This window comes from Chrysemys picta, chromosome 2, assembly GCF_011386835.1.
Source record: "Chrysemys picta bellii isolate R12L10 chromosome 2, ASM1138683v2, whole genome shotgun sequence".
Lineage (NCBI taxonomy): Eukaryota > Metazoa > Chordata > Testudines > Emydidae > Chrysemys > Chrysemys picta.
The window spans coordinates 276868528-276886309 of NC_088792.1; the positions used below are offsets into that span (position 1 = coordinate 276868528).

The 17782-nt window shown below is 38.4% G+C and overlaps 1 protein-coding gene across 5 annotated transcripts in view; it reads left to right on the plus strand.

Annotated features, from left to right (window-relative positions):
- The window catches only part of KHDRBS3 (KH RNA binding domain containing, signal transduction associated 3), a 216552-nt gene that overhangs the window by 47917 nt on the left and 150853 nt on the right, over window positions 1–17782 (plus strand). For all 5 annotated transcript variants that reach the window (XR_002888342.3, XR_010599026.1, XM_024102715.3 and 2 more), the window contains exon 2: window positions 15562–15680. Coding sequence is in view for 3 of the 5 variants with exons in the window: in XM_024102715.3 (XP_023958483.1) it covers window positions 15562–15680 (119 nt within the window). In the remaining 2 variants the exon portion in view is untranslated. The remainder of the gene's footprint in view (window positions 1–15561; window positions 15681–17782) is intronic.

Consider the following 17782-nt stretch of genomic DNA (forward strand, 5'->3'; position numbering starts at 1 on the left):
TCCCAACTACAAATACTCCAAGAGGTTGTCTACATCGTGGCAATATCCTCCAGTTCAACTGACAAGGAGCCACTGGGTCTTCATGTTGTGGGGCCTGCCACAACACCCTCCAGATCTGTCATGCTGGCCTTGTTGGGGACCCTGGCCACAATAACTAACCTTGGTACACACCTGTTCTACAAGGGAAACTTTGCCTCTCTCCCTGTCTCAAATGCCCTCTAGTAGATGCTCTGAGCTGATGGAGGAAGAGCCACTCAGTCTGGTTCCACCAGTATTGCCAGGGCAGGAGTGATTCCCATCATCCTCACCAGATGCTGCAGTGGCTTCGGCGTCTCCCTTGCCCTCAGATAACTTTTGGCACTTCCAAGGTCATTCAACAGTTCTGGATTTTTGCCCATACAATTTATACATAAATTGAAAATGTTTTTTTCTTTTGGAATTTAATTAGAATCTTTCAAATTTAAAATCCATCTGGATTTAAGAGTAATAGTCCCAGGTACATGAATTACCTCTAAAATAACCTTTCTAAGGTATCAGTTTCTCTACACACTTTATCTGTGCTGACATGTACATTATAGTACCTGTTTCATGTTTAGCCCAACAAAAACAAACACCCTCCCCCTCCCCCCCGCCCCCAAACCCACAGCCAGCTACTAGTCAAAGAAACAATACCCAAGACCAGAAATGAATAGTTTAATTTTTCCTTAGACTTACCTGCCATTGTGGCTCTTACTGTGGCTTAAGTTTTGTGACATACTTGTACCTAGTCAATAGGGAAAAATACAGCGTTGTCTATTTTCACATCTAGTGATAAAATAGGGAGTTAAATGCTCTTATGCCTCTTACAGAATGTATTAGTACAGTCATATTTCTGTCTCGTAGTGTGATAACGCCAGCAGGATAAATGTGAGAGACACTGAATCTTCGCACAAAGGAAATAGGTTTTATAATGAGTGCAGTCTGAACAGAACTAATCTCTTTCTTGGATCATTACTTCACCTAATCACAAAGCCTTTTTTAATTCAAATCCTTGCAGGGTTCTAATTGGTGACCTCCAGAGCCTGATAATTGTATAAGATAGCTGATCTTTTGCAGTATATCTAAATGGCCTTTGCAATTAAAAGTGAAAAATGTAGCTTAACCCTTCTGCTGATTTAGCTGAAGAGTTGACTTTGTTTTCATTATTGAGACTTTAATAATCTACACACTTTACTCCCCCCAAAACTCACTAGTTTAGGGAGATATTAACTTAAACTGCTGATTTTTTTTTCAACTTGTAGTTATGATAAACTTGTCTGATAAACCCTTTGGGTCTTCAAAAATGTACACTGAGCTATTCACTGTATCTAATTTTTCAGGTCTTCAGTAATTTGATTTGTGGGCAGACTGATAAAAACTAGTCCAGTTAAAGAAGTATAATTCAGATATTGCATCTTGTCTGTATACTTTAATTCAAATGTCCTCAAAAATAGTTTTAATAACCTGAAACTAGATTAAAGACCATATCCATTAGTGTTCCTCCACAAATATGTTTTTATACATTGTTATAGCTTCAGTAATCTTTAAATACCCAAATATCTTATTGCTGAGGTGTATACTTTAACAGTACATGCCATCTAAATGATAATAGACTAGTTACTTTTATCTGTTTTAGGTTTACCTTTAAGTACAACTTTAAAAGTATAACTATATATATGTCTCTCATGCGACAAACAGGAGTTCACAATGCTGTGTAAAAGTGCTGCAAGTAATGTATGTAAGTAGGGGAAGTGAATGAGAATACTAAAGTGAGTTTTCTTTTTGGTTCTGTCATGGTTTGCTTCCAGTGTTCATCTTCAACATGGTTCTTAATATTAATTTGATATGAGTTCTTCAGCTACAACGTAATTCAGTAATTTTTGTAGAACATGTTTTGTTTTCAGTTTGATCCATGTACCAGCCAGTGTAAGTCAGGAAGTGCTAACAAAACACGCTTCACCATTTACATTTAATCCAAGTAGTGTTAAAAGTTCAGTTTCCTACCACTTGTGTATTGTAGAGTATTTTTTCCACTAAAGAGAGTGGTTGCTGGTCTGAAAAGAAACCGTTCAGTCACCAACATAAGTGTTTTGAGTAAGGAATATTTTTAAGCAAGATCACAGTAATTAAAGACCTGTTATCTTTATTTCTGCATATCTTCCTTCCCTTAGTATCTATAGTAACTGCAGTGCTAGTTTTAGTCTTGTATAGTAGTTCTACACATAGTTGTTATAATGTAAACTTATACCTATCTCCTTAGTATGTGATTACCGGTGCCAGGGTTGGGTACCGGGATTGGTATCATATTGAAGCCCCATTCTCCTTGCTTCAAGGCCTGTCATTCATGTAACGGGTCTGTGCCAGTGAACGATCCTCATCCCAGTTGCCTTAAGGCACATTTGAGTGACAAATGTCACATTCGTAGGGAGTTCAAACTCTGTTTGAAAAAAGAACAGGGCTGCCAGACTTAAGTATCTGCTCAGAGTCTGCATTTGGTCCACCATTGGAACCCACCTGCTCTAAACGGGTACTGAGCACTTCAGAGGTTATAAGAAATGCTCCTCCTCTTCTAAGAGTCATCAGCCAGATGTACATCACCAGTGCCTAAGAAGAGATTGTGTAAGTCTCCTTAGGAATCAGTACTGGGACCTTCCAAGAGGAAGGCACCAAGTCTCAAAATGACTCGCTGATGCACCCTAAAAAGTTGCACCCTCCAGAGCAATATATGAGCCACAAAGGATTGATGACTCCAGAACCCAGGAATGGTCCATTGATATAAATCTCTGAAGCATCAACACACCTCTTGGAACCACAGATTCAAGACCCCTTCTGGTGCTGTCGACACCCGAGGTGTTTGAGGCAGATAGGGAGTAACTTGGCTTCTCCTGCGATGCAAGAGCTTCACATGGTACTGACATTGGAACCACGTGCTCCTGCAGTCTCAATTCCAGCCCCAGAGCACCGATCAGTACTGACTGCTTCTACTCTTGTGGCACCTCTGTGGAGTGTCTAGAGGCAAGCCAGCAATGATTTTGCTAGTACCCCCATCTCAAGACCTACAGGTTCAGCTCCTGTGTGTTCAGAGGAATCATAGAACCGAAGGACTGGAAGGCATCTTGAGAGGTTTTCTAGCCCAGTCCCCTGCACTCATGACAAGATCATCTAGACCATCCCTGACAGACGTTTGTCTAACCTGTTCTTACAAATCTCCAATGATGGAGATTCCACAACCACCCTAGGCAATTTATTCCAGTGCTTAACTACCCTGACAGTAAGGACGTTTTTCCTAATATCCGATCTAAACTGCCCTGGCTGCAAATTAAGCCCATTGCTTCTTGTCCTATCCTCAGAGATTAACAAGAACAATTTTTCTCCCTCGTCCTTGTAACACCCTTTTATGTACTTAAACTGTTAGCATGTCCCCCCTCAGTCTGCACTTCTCCACACTAAACAAACCCAGTTTCTTAAATCTTCCCTCATAGGTAATGTTTTCTAGACCTTTAGTAATTGTTATTGCTCTTCTCTAGACTTTGTCCAGTTTGTCTTCATCTTTCCTGAAATGTGGCACCCAGAACTGAACACCAATACTCCAGTTGAGGCCTAACCAGCGTGGAGTAGAGTGGAAGAATTACTTCTTGTGTCTTGCTTACAACACTCCTGCTAATACATCCCAGAATAATGTTCACTTTTTTTGCAGCAGTGTTGCACTGTTGACTCATATTTAGCTTGTGATCCACTATGTCTCCCAGATCCCTTTCTGCAGTACTCCTTTCTAGGCAATCATTTCCTATTTTGTATGTGTGCAACTGGTGGTTTCTTACTAAGTGGAGTACTTTGCATTTGTCCTAATTGAATTTCATCCTATTTACTTCAGACCATTTCTCCAGTTTGTCCAGATCATTTTGAATTTTAAGCCTACCCTCCAAAGCATTCTCAGCCCCTGCTAGTTTGCTATCACTGGCAAACTTTATAAGTGTGCTCTCTATGCCATTATTAAATCATTGATGGAAATATTGAACAGACCTGGAGCCAGAACTGATCCCTGCAGGACCCCCTTGATATGCCCTTCCAGCTTGACTGGGCCACTGATAACTACTCCGAATGGTTTTCCAACTGGTTATGCACCCATCTTATAGTAGCTCCATCTAGGTTGTATTTCCCTAATTTGTTTATGAGAAGGTCATGTGAGACAGTATCAAAAGCGTTCCCCCTCTCCATAAGACTTTTTACCCTGTCAAAGAAAGCTATTAGGTTGGTTTGTCATGATTTGTTCTTGACAAATCCATGCTGAACTGTTACTTATCACCTTATTCGCTTCTAGTTGTTCGCAAATTGATTGCTTAATTATTTGCTTCATTATCTTTTTGGGTACTGAAGTTAAGCTGACAGGTCTGGGTTGTCCTTATTTCCCTTTTAATAGATTGACACTATATTTGTCCTTTTCCAGTCCTTTGGAATCTCTCCCATCTTCCAGGACTTTTCAGAGATAATCCTAATGGCTCAGATATCTCCTCAGTCAGTTCCTTGATTATTCTAGGATGTATTTCATCAGGCCCTGGTGACTTGAAGACATCTAAGTTGTTTAAATAATTTTTAAGTTGTTCTTTCCCTATTTGAGCCTCTGATCCTACCTCATTTTCATTGGCATTCTTTAAGTTAAATGTCCAATTCCTACTAAACTTTTTGGTGAAAACTGAAACAAAAAAGTCATTTAGCACTTCTGCCATTTTTACATTTTCTGTTATTCTTTTTCTCCCCTCATTGAGTAACTGGCCTAACCTTTCCTTGGTTTTCCTCTTGCTTCTAATGTATTTGTAGAATGTTTTCTTGTTATTTTGTGTCTCTAGCTAGTTGAATCTCATTTTGTGCCTTGGCCTTTCTATTTTTGTCCCTATGCACTTGTGTTATTTGTTTATATTTATTCTTTGTAATTTGACCTAGTTTCCACTTTTTGTAGGACTCTCTTTTGAGTTTCAGATCATTGAAGATCTCCTATTAAGGCAGGTGGTCTCTTGCCATACTTTATATCTTTCCTATGCAGTGGGACAGTTTGCTTTGTGCCCTTAATAATGTCTCATTTTTGAAAAACTGCCAACTCTCTTGAACTGTTTTTCTCCTTAGGCTTCCTTCCCATGAGATCTTATTTACCAACTCCCTGAGTTTGTTAAAGTCTGCCTTCTTGAAATCCATTCTCTTTATTGTGCTGTTTTCCTTCCTCTCATTCCTTAGAATCCTGAACAACTATATCGTTTCATGATCATTTTCCCCGAAGCTGCCTTCCACTTTCAAATTCTCAGCCAGTTCTTTCCTATTTGTCAAAATCAAATCTAGAACAGCTTCTCTCTTAGTGTCTTTCTCTCCTCTCTGAAATGAAAATTATCTCCAATATATTCCCAAAACATATTGGATAATCTGTGCCCTGCTGTTTTATTTTCTGAACAGATGTCTGGGTAGTTGAAGTCCCCCATTACCACCAAGTCCAGTGCTTTGGATGATTTTGTTTATAAAAAGCCTCATCCACCTGCTCTGCCTGGTTAGGTGGTCTGTAATAGACCCCTACCATGATATCACCCTTGTTTTTTCCCCCCTTTTATCCTTATCCAGGGACTTTCAGCAAGTCTGTCTCCTATTTCCATCTGAACTTAAGTCCAAGTGTATACATTTTTGATATATAAGGCAACACCTCCTCCCTTTTTTCCCTGCCTGTCCTTCCTGAGCAAGTTGTATCTTTTTATACCAATATTCGAGTCTTGTGTATTATCCCATCAATTCTGTGTTGCCAACGATGTCAGTTGTGTTTATTAACTAGCATTTCTGGTTATTCCTGCTTATTCCCCATACTTCTCGCATTTAGGATGCAGATATCTAATATAGTGATTTGATTTTCCCCTATGTTCTCTCTTGTCTTTCTCTTGTCGCTGCTATGACGTCCCATCCTCCCCCCAGATTCTGACCCTTCTCTTTTTGACTGACTTTCCTGGGGACTTTTGTCTTCTGCTCCCATCTAACCTAGTTTAAAGCCCTCCTCACTAGGTTAGCCAGTTTGTATGCAAAGATGTTCTTCCCCTTCCATGATAGCAGTCCTTCTTCCCTGAACAATATCCTGTGGTCCAGGAAGCCGAAGTCCTCCAGGTGACACCATCTTCACTGTCAGGCATTCACCTCCAGGAAACTGACTCCTCATAGGACTTGAAAATTTGATCCATTGTGTCCTGATCTGAGCTTGCCCTACAGCCCTAGTGGAGTGCTTGTCCGCTGTAGTACAGTTCACAGCCTCAGCATTTTAAGAGTAAGTAACTCTTGGAGGAGAGCAGATCCAAGAGGTTGATAAATACGTTTATTTGGGCCAGGAAGTCACATGCGCCACAATCAGAAAGGCGAACTGTCGTGCAGAAAAAAAGCTGGATGGTGCGCATTCAGTGACATCAAGGACCCTTCTAATATCTTTGTTAAAACTAACTTAAGTCCCACATTTATATTATATATATATATAATACCCAAGTGATATATATATATATCACTTGGGTATTAATTGTAAAGTGCTTTGGGGTCAGTGGACAGAAGATATTTAAAAAAGTACTTATTTTGTTTCTGGATCGGATCCTGAAGTGCTGAAATGTGGGACTGGACCAATTAATAGTTATAATTGTCACTCAAATTACATTTTTTTTCAGTATTTCCTTAAACTGTTGACTATCCCATACTCTCTTGTCCATTTTAGAGTGTTTAGTCAGGTCCATTGCTATAATTTGTTAACAAACTTTCAGTCATTTCCTTTTAGAAGCTCTGAATTCACAGTGTTTTTTTAAAAAAAAAGAGTACTAGCCCTGCTGACTTTTTACATTATGTAAAGTGCTTAGGTTTTGTGCAATAGAAGTTTGTTGAAGAGTCTTGTATTTTATGGCCACTGTACCTGTTGTTTGAAAATAATAGTGATGTGGTTTCTTTTTTCCAGGCTTGCAGATACAAAACTTTTTCTCACAATTATTTTTGTTATTCATAATTGAGCTGTAACCACAGCACCGGTAGTTTTAGAAAACCTTGACATAAGTCTCTTGTGAAGCTCACACTGATTCACATCTTACCAAGGTCCAGGAGCAAGTATTGTTATGCTTTTTCATGTAAGAGAGCAGAGTTGGCAATTGCATGTATTCAGCATCTCATTAAGCCTAAAGACTCTTTCTGGTAACTAAGATGAATACGGCACATATATATGGTTGTTGAACAAATGTTAGAGAGACTGCATGAAAACTTCAGTTTATTGCTGTAAGAACATCCCTTTTAGATGAGGAGACACATTTTAGCTCTCACCCTTGCATTTGTCATGTTGAAACAAATAGTCCTCGTGGTACTAGGGGCGGAAACATCTTTTGGATCTTGCTTAGGTGCTATAATATTATAAGTGAGTTGGAAAACATTGCATTGGGAATTCAGTTTTGTGCAATATTGTTTGACCAAACTGCCCACAAAAGAACAGATTATAGCAATATCTACTTCAGATTTGAGTTTGACATTTTGGCCTCAGACTGAGGATCATGATGACAATTAAACAGATAAAGGCAGAGCATCATTTTTAATATTGCTTAGACTTTTAAGTATTGCAGACCATTTAAATTGGAAATAACATGTCTGACTATTGTAGTTCTCTGATAAGAAGATTAATTCTAGCTTGAGATTAAAGTTAAAGAAGTCTACTTTGCCATTATCTAATATATTCAATAATGTTATATTGTGTCATATGGGTTAATCGGCAAGCAATCATTGCTTAGCCTCCTCTGCTGTGGATAAAAAAACACACATAATTATTCATTTAGCTGAATTCCTAGACTAATGCAAATGCTACATCTATGGCCTGAGAACATGGGATTTTAATCCCTTGGCATTATCAGAAGCCTTAATCACATGTTCATTTATTATTTCTGAACAAGGAGACTGCACTGTCATACAAAGCCGAGTAGTACAGAATGTAATCTTGGGATTAGGGAAAGGCAAATCCTCCTATCTGTTCGACCTGGAAATCTGATTGGATTTGCTCTTGGACTGGCATAGTTTTCCCCAATTAAGTTAAGCTTGATATACATGAATGATATTTGTCAAATGAGTCTTGTATATTTTATGAGTGTATACTCTGATGCTAAAACTCTTGGTGTTCATGATTTCCTGAAAGGAGTTGGGAGTGGGAAGAAATGAACAGAAAGAGAAGAAAAGATAGAGGTAAAAATAAACTGGCTCTGGCATACATAATAAAAATGTTGTCTCTGTTTCTTTAGTGATACAACAGCCAACAGGACTTTTTTTTTTTAATGCTCTTTCAGAATCAGATTTAATTTTATGATGTTAACATGAACTAGCACAACTCTTGGAACAGCAGTTTATTATTAATCTGTTAAAACAGAGCAATAGGAGAAGTCTTTCGTGGTTTGTTGTTTTTAGTACTAACATGCTGACTATTGGGGGAAGGTTTACTATTACTGGAAGAAGAGTAATTCATTTTAGGAAAAAACCTGACTATGGCAATTTTAAAAGACATCTGTTATTTACCATCAAGTTATGAGTGGCCCTTTATGGGTTTACAAAATAGTTTTATTGAGGCTAAGAAAAAGCTTGAAAAACATTGGGAAAGCAGGACAGGTAGGATATGTCAAATGGCTAGTTAATAAAATGTACATTGATATGCCCTGCTCTGGGCAGAAATGCTAATATTCAGACGAATCAATGAATTTATTTTTACTTATCTATGACAGATCAAAATTAATTCAAAATATGTGTCATTGGTGAATAAATACAATATCTTAAAGCTACCTGTTTTTATAGCATTTTAGGTCCCAGATAATACATATTTTTACTCGTATCAACTTAAATCTAATTTAGAAATTTAAAATATTTGAAGTAGAACTAATTACAATATAAATTACATGTCAACGAGTATTAAGTGGATTGATTGTTGTTAAAGTGAGTACTTAAGAATACTGAGTTAATATATATTCATTACTCTTCATTTTGTAGAGTAAAATCTCATTTTAAGAAAATACCATATTTTACACAGTGCTCATGATGGTAGGGAACTAATCCCAATGTCTGTTGAATAGCAAATATAGGTATTGTGAGAGCTTTTATTTTTACCTATCATCCAATGTACCTTAATCCTGTAAGCAGCTCTTGGTCAGACTGCTGGTTATTTTCAGTTGTGTGATTTTTGTTGTTGTTTGCCATCAGTGTACATAAAAGCCTAGAGTGAACCAGCATTCATTGCAAAAGTAGATTTTACAGTTTTAATACAAGTCCTTTCTGATTTGGTTTTGAACTAGTTAAATTTGCTTGTTGCCCTGGGAAAAGAAGAATAAATCTCATGTCATCTGTTCAATTGGGTGCAACAGTGCATGACTTCAGCTTTAATTAGTAGAAGAAAACAAACCTCAGTTTTTATTTGTTTATGCTGAGATGAGTAACCTTTTTAATATCAAGAAAAACATGACTGTTTACAGGTTAGCTCACCTGCAGAGATAAACATCAGATAAGTTAGGTTTACTAGAAAATAAATTATTCTATGAATTAAAGTATGTCTTTGAATGTGTTTCTTACATATCATCTATTAATACATCAGTTTCATAATCAGAAGTCACTGCAAATTTAACTTACTCCTGCACAGTACATGTCCAGACGTCTCAATTTTGACTGGCGCTTTTATCTCAGTGAAACAAACAAAAAAAAACAAGTAGAACTGTACATTGGATACCTTTTGTTTTACTTACCACCCATAAGCAATTTCTAGTAAAAATTGTTATGCAAAGGAGGGTAAATAATCAAATCTGAGGTTTATATATTATTTCTATTATTGTAGTTAATTTGTTTCAGTCACAGGCAATAAATGCATAGGCAAAAGATTATATTACAAACAATTAATATACAACGTGTTGTCCTCTCTTTCATGAGATGTTATATCAGTAAAATGGGACCAGATTTGAATAACTGAAGTCTTTTAAATGATAAGAAAGCTTTGGGTTTGAATCTGCAGTTTATGTATCTTTAATATGTTGTCGTTGATGTTGCAATTAACACACAGGCCACACATTTCCTCCCACTTTTTCCATATTAAATATTGCAGACAGGGCCGGCTCTAGCTTTTTTGCTGCCCCAAGCAGCAAAAAAAAGCGCTGCCCCCGAGCCTCCCCGCCGAGCGTCGGAGCCCGCCCACCCCCTGTGCCGAGCGCCGCCCGAAACTCCCCCCCGAGCGCCGAGCACTGCGCCGCCCCCCGCCCCCCGCCGAGCGCCGCCGGAACCCCCCTCCAGCGCCGCGCCTGCGCCGCCCCCTCGCCGAGCTCCGTGCAACCGGAGCCCCCCCCCCCCAGCGCCGCGCTGCGCCGCCGGAGCACCCCCCCCGCGGAATGCCGCGCCGCGCTCCCCCCGCCGCCCCTTACCAGATGCTGCCCCAAGCATGTGCTTGGGTGCCTGGTGTCTGGAGCCAGCCCTGATTGCAGAATTTATTTTAATTGAGTAAACAACCTCTTAAAAAGTTTTGTAATAAGCTGACCTTATTAGCTGAGTGATATCTAATGTAGATGATGATAATGAAATTTACCTTGCTTGGAACAAGGGCATTATAGAGAGTACTACACTCGACATGTAAATCTGGAGATCAAAAGCTGTAAAAAGCAAAAGTTTTAGAACTTTAAATGGATCATTAAACTTTAATCTTCCTATAACCTAAATTCCTCGTTGTTGTATGCGCACTCTTGTCAATTTCACCTGAAAGTAAATTTCAAGGTAACTTTACATTTGACTCAATTGTCAAAATGCACTAGGTCTTTAGAAGTAAAGAGGTGGCCAATAGCTATTTGTGACATCTAAAAATAGGGTTTTTGTTTTGTTTTGTTTTGCATTTATTAACATTTTGGCTACTAAAATAAATTTTAAACTTTAGAAGCACACCCTACCAGAAATTTTTGTCTTCATTTGTGAATCATGTTTTTGTTTAATTTGTAAGATCACGATAAGAAATTAATATAGATAATAAGCATAAGAGTATTTATTTCCTACTTTGTGTATTTGCTATGTGAAAGTGTATTCTAAAAATAAAAAAGCACAGTGAAATTTCAGTAGTGAAGAAAAATGTGAGCTGATTAATCTATTTTAGCTGTCCCTCAAATTTTATTGCAGTGATGAACGAAAATGACTCCTTCTAATTTTTTTTTCTGTTAGCAGTAAAAGAGAGAAATCACTCAAACAAATTAGTCTGTGAGACTGTACCTTGAAGACGCTCTGGTTCTCTTACTAGTTTTTTAAATAATTCAGGGTTTTATGTTGACTCAAAGCAAAAATGTGAGGAATAAACAAGACTCTGATTCTGCATGACTGATGTCATTAGAAGCTTTGCTATTTAATTCAGTGAGTGTAGGATCAAGCCTATATTGAACAGGTCTTTTAACAGGTCTTTTGATACATTTTCTTCCTGTTGACAAACAAAAGTTATGGTAATGTCCATCAGTTTGCAGAGGGGTTAACTGACAAAGGCCCCTGATCCTTTAATATGACATCATGGGGGAGGGTGACCCTATGCCTATATGGAGCACTCTAAAATCAGCTGGGCTCTGTGTGGGCACAGGACTCCACATCTGGTTAACGTATTGCAGGATAAGGGTTTAGGGCTCTAGTACTGCAAAGATTTAAGCATATGCAAAGCTTTACATTTTGTTTGTTTTAAAGAAGACTGTGCTAAAGTAACGTGGAAAATGTAATGAGAGACCATAGATCTGGATGCGGAAATAACATCCTCAGGATGTTAAAAAACATGAAGAGTGAATGTGTTTCTAAGCATCATCCACAGGAATGTTACCATCTGTACATGAACTTCAATCCTAGACTTTTGGACTTGGCATGTAGTTATTTGTTTTGCTATTTTGTAGCTTTAAACATTGGAAAGATTGTTTTTACTTCATCTGGAGGTTAACAGTAATGTGTTTAAGTAGATGTCACACTTATACAGTGGAGGATATGACTCCATTACAACTCTTGTTAAAATGTATATTGGGAATAGAAAGTGGATTATGGAGGGAGAAGAGAATTAAACTTGAAATATATACAATATTGTAATGGGGCATTCACCTCAAGTATGCCCTAGCAGCTAGGTGTGGTGCTGTAACTGTTTCCCCTACTTCTGGAGCCCCCTGTTGGTTGCCAACCTCACTAAGCATGTCTTCAGTGGTTCAGTCCTGTGGCCAAGTCACACCATCAAAATGGAGCTCTTCTGGGGTAGCAAAGCATTTGCCAAACTGTCTTCACCAGGGTCTTCACCCCCTATCTTTGGGCCCTTTAAATCCAGCTCTTCTCTCATTCTTTTAATGGACCCTTGTCCCCTTCTTGGGGCTTAGGCCACTTTGCTAGTGGCTGGTGCGGGAACCTGGGTCCACCCGCTACTTCAAGTTCCAACCCAGGCAGACACACATAATGCTTCATTTAATTAGTTGCTGTTGCAGTCTCTGGGCCTCTTCCTACCTGGTCCCTTTACCTCTACCTGTTTACCTTAGGGTTAGTGTTCTCAGGTCCTGTCACTCCCAGATTTAGTGCAAACAGCCCATCAAGCTCTTCTGTCTAGAACGGAGCACCCTCCCTTGCCCCTCTAGCCCTAGCCAGGAACTGACCAGCTAAGGCCCTGCAGCTCCTTTTAGCTGAGCTTGCTGAGTTCTGATTGGCTGATTCCACAAGGCCTCTCTGGGCAGGCCTGGAGGACCCACCTTTGCCACTCCTTTCTAGAGCAGGGTGTAGTAGCCATACGGTCAAGGAAGGTCTAGGTACACACCATCGCATATCTATTTTACAAAAAATTAAAGCTTTTTAAAGAGTTTTCAAAGCAACTGTTTTGTGCTTAAGCTACAAGATTTAAGTTTTATTGTTAATTCACGGGTTTTATAAAATCAAATAGAAATGTTCTCATGAACTCTTGAATTTTCAATGGATGATTTATTTTTATTTAAAATGTTCTCTTGAAGTTTTGGAAGCTCAAACATGCAACAGCATAGGGCAAATGTGGGAGAACCCCCTAAAATGATAGTACAGACAGTTCATTGTCCAACCTGAGTAAACTATATAAAAAAGTCTCATAAATGATCCAGTGTGTAGTATAAATTATATTTTCTTAAATGTCAGTAGTAGTCCAAAGTGCTGATAGTAACAGATAAAGTATTTTAAAAAAATTCCTTGACTTTTTAAAGACACCATAATAGAGGCTTAACTTAAATGTATACCCCAATTAAAAAAAAAAATAGAGAACCAAAAAAAGTGCCACCATGGTTAAACAACAAAGTAAAAGAAGCAGTGAGAGGCAAAAAGGCATACTTTAAAAAGTGGAAGATAAATCCTAATGAGGAAAATAGAAAAGAACATAAACTCTGGCAAATGAAGTGTAAAAATATAATTAGAAAGACCAAAAACTAATTTGTAGAACAGCTAGCCAACGACTCAAAAAGTAATAGCAATTTTTTTTTTAAATACATCAGAAGCAGAAAGCCTGATAAACAACCAGTGGGGCCACTGGACAATCGAGATGCTAAAGGAGCACTCAAAGATGATAAGGCCGTTGCGGAGAAACTAAATGAATTCTTTGCATTGGTCTTCACTGTTGAGGTTGTGAGGGAGAGTCCCAAACCTGAGCCATTCTTTTTGGGTGACAGATCTGAGGAACTGTCCCAAATTGAGGTGTCATTAGAGGAGGTTTTGGAACAAATTGATGAACTAAACAGTAATAAGAATCCAGGACCTGATGGTATTCACCCAAGAGCTCTGAAGGAACTCAAATGTGAAATTGCAGGATTACTAACTGTCATCTGTAACCTATCATTTAAATCAGCTTCTGTACCAAATGACTGGAGGATAGCTAATGTGACGCCATTTTTTCAAAAGGGCTCCAGAGCCAGTAAGCCTCACTTCAGTACCGGGCAAATTGGTTGAAACTATCATAAAGAACAAAATTCTCAGACACATAGATGAACATAATTTGTTGGGAAATAGTCAACATGTTTTTTGTAAAGGGAAAACATGCCTCACCAATCTACTAGAATTCTTTGAGGGGTCAACAAGCATGCTGACAGAGGAGATCCAGTGGATATAGTATATTTAGATTTTCCGAAAGCCTTTGACAGGGTCCCTCACTAAAGGCTCCTAAGCAAAATAAGCAGTCATGGGATAAGAGAGAAGGTTCTCTCTGGACTGGTAACTGGTTAAAAGATAGGAAACAAAGGGTAGGAATAAATGGTCAGTTTTCAGAATGGAGAGAGGTACATAATGGTGTCCTCCAGGAATCTGTACCGGGCCCAGTCCTATTTAACATATTCATAAATGATCTGGAAAAAGGGGTAAACAGTGAGGTGGCAAAATTTGCAGATGATACAAAACTACTCAAGATAGTTAAGTCCCAGGCAGACTGCGAAGAGCTACAAAAGAATCTCACAAAACTGGGTGACTGGGCAACAAAATGGCAGATGAAATTTAATGTTGATAAATGCAAAGTCATGCACACTGGAAAACATAATCCTAACTATACATATACAATGATGGGGTCTAAATTAGCTGTTACCACCCAAGAAAGAGATCTTGGTGTCATTGTGGATAGTTCTCTGAAAACATCCACTCAATGTGCAGCGGCAGTCAAAAAAGTGAACAGAATGTTGGGAATCGTCAAGAAAGGGATAGATAATAAGACAGAAAATATCATATTGCCTCTATATAAATTCATGGTACACCCACACCTTGAATACTGCATGCAGATGTGGTCGCCCCATCTCAAGAAAAGATATATTGGAATTGGAAAAGGTTCAGAAAAGGGCAACAAAAATTATTAGGGGTGTGGAACGGCTTCCGTATGAGGTGAGATTAATAAGACTGGAACTTTTCAGCTTGGAAAAGAGGCGACTAAGGTGGGATATGATAGAGGTTTATAAAATCATGAGTGGTATAAAGAAAGTAATCAAGGAAGTGTTATTTACTCCTTCTCATAATACAAGAACAAGGGGCCACCAAATGAAATTAATAGGTAGCAGGATTAAAACAAACACAAGAAAGTATTTTTTTCACGCAATGCACTGTGAAATTCTGGAACTCCTTGCCAGAGGGTGTTGTGAAGGCCAATACTATAATGGGGTTCAAAAGGGAGCTAGATAGATTCATGGAAGATAGGTCCATCAATGGCTATTAGCCAGGATGGGCAGGAATTGTGTCCCTAGCCTCTGTTTGCCAGAAGCTGGGATTGGGTGACAGGACATGGATCACTTGATGATAACCTGTCTGTTCATTCCCTTTGGGGAACCTGCTGTTGGCCACGGTCAGAGGACAAGATACTGGGCTTGATGGACCTTTGGTCTGACCCAATGTGGCTGTTCTTATGACTCAAATATGTAGTTGTAAATTGCAGCCTAGGAGAGAAATCAATCTGTTTTACAAGTTACACTCTGGTTTTGGAATTTATGCCGATATAAAAGTTATTCATTTACTTGAGAACATGATATCAAGTTTAAAAAAATCAGTAACAGATTTTTGTACTTTTCTTTACAGAAATTGAAAAATTCCAAAAAGGGGAAGGAAAAGAAGAAGAAAAGTATATTGATGTAGTGATAAATAAAAATATGAAGCTGGGGCAGAAAGTATTAATTCCAGTAAAACAATTCCCTAAGGTAAGTTAATTTGTCTGAAATTTAAAACTGTAAGAATGTGATAGCAAAATATATCCAGTTGTTTAAGCAACAAAAGATTGTTCCTAAACCTAAGACAGTATTATCTACTATTGCTCATGCTATTCTTAATTTATTATATATCGTTCTCATACCGGCTTCCTCACCATACTGTTCCAGATACATTTTCTATGAACTTTAGATTTAAAGCTATACCTATGTCTACTTGTGTGAAGGGAAGACTACTTGTAACCCTCATTTCAAGCAGTAGAAAAAGGAAATATTTTTGTAGTATATTGAAACTAGCACATAACCAAAACCTCCAGGATATTGCAACTGTTCTGTAACCTCTAATAAAAAATAATAAAAAAAGAATAAAATAATACTTATAGTGACTTTAATCCATAGACCTCAAAGCAATTTTCAAAAGTACGTAAGCATTATTATACTGTTTTTTACAGGTGGGGAAACCAAGGGCACAAAAAAAATGAAGTGACTTGCCTAAGGTTGCACAATGATTAGGTGGCAGAGCTGGGATTAGAATTTGGGCCTCCTGTCTCCTGGTCCTGTACACTACCCACTGGATATTGTTGCCTAGATGGTTAACAAAATGACATTAATAAATTAATATAAAATCACACAAATATAGGGCTGGAAGAGATTTGGATACGTTAACTAGTCCAGCTCTGTGCTCTGAGGCAGGACCAAGTCTGAGGCTGTTCTAGATTTGATTTTGACAAATAGGAAGGAACTGGTTGTGAATTTGAAAATGGAAGGCAACCTGGGTGAAAGTGATCATGAAAGAGTTCATGATTCTAAGGAATGGTATGAGGGAGAACAGCACAATAAAGAGAATGGATTTCAAGAAGGCAGACTTGAGCAAACTCAGGGAGTTGTAGGTAACATCCCATGGGAAGCAAGTCAAAGGGGAAAAACAATTGAAGACAGTTGGCAGTTTTTCAAAGAGACATTATTAAGGGCAGTGGGATAGTTTGAAGTATGGCAAGAGCCCACCCTGGCTTAACCAGGAGATCTTCAATGATCTAAAACTCAAAAAAGAGTCCTACAAAAAGTGGAAACTCGGTCAAATTACAAAGGATGAATATAAACAAATAACACAAGTATGTAGAGACAAAGTTAGAAAAGCCAACGCACAAAACGAGATCAAACTAGCTAGGGACATAAAAGGTAACAAGAAAACATTCTACAAATACATTAGAAGCAAGAGGAAGACCAAGGACAGAGTAGGCCCATTACGCAATGAGGGAGAGAAAGACAATAACAGAAAATGTGGAAATGACAGAGGTGCTTAATGACTTCTTTGTTTCGGTTTTCACCAAGAAGGTTGATGGTGATTGGATGTCTAACATAATGAATGCCAGTGAAAATGATGTAGGATCAGAGTCTAAAATAGGAAAAGAACAAGTAAAAAAAATTACTTAGGCAGGTTAGATGTCTTCAAATCACCAGGGCCTGATGAAATGCATCCTAGAATACTCAAGGAACTGATTGAGGAGATATCTGAGCCATTAGAAATTATCTTTGAAAAGTCACGGAAGAAGGGAGACATTCCAGAAGACTGGAAAAGGGCAAATATAGTGTCAATCTATAAAAAGGGAAATAAGGACAACCCAGGGAATTACAGACCAGTCAACTTAACTTCTGTACCCCAAAAGATAATGGAGCAAATAATTAAGCAATTGATTTGCAAACACCTAGAAGATGATAAATAACTGTCAGCATGGATTTGTCAAGAACAAATCATGTCAAACCAACCTGATAGCTTTCTTTGACAGGGTAACAAGCCTTGTGGATAGGGGAGAAGTGGTAGATGTGGTATATCTTGACTTTAGTAAGGCTTTTGGTACTGTCTTGCATGACCTTCTCATAAACAAGTTAGGGAAATACAACCTAAATGGAGCTACTATAAGGTGGGTGCATAACTGGGTGGAAAATCGTTCCCAGCAAGTAGTTATCAGTGGTCCAGTCATGCTGGAAGGGCATAATCAGTGGGGTCCCACAGGGATTGGTTCTGGGTCTGGTTCTGTTCAATATCTTCATCAATGATTTAGATAATGGCATAGAGAGTACACTTATAAAGTTTG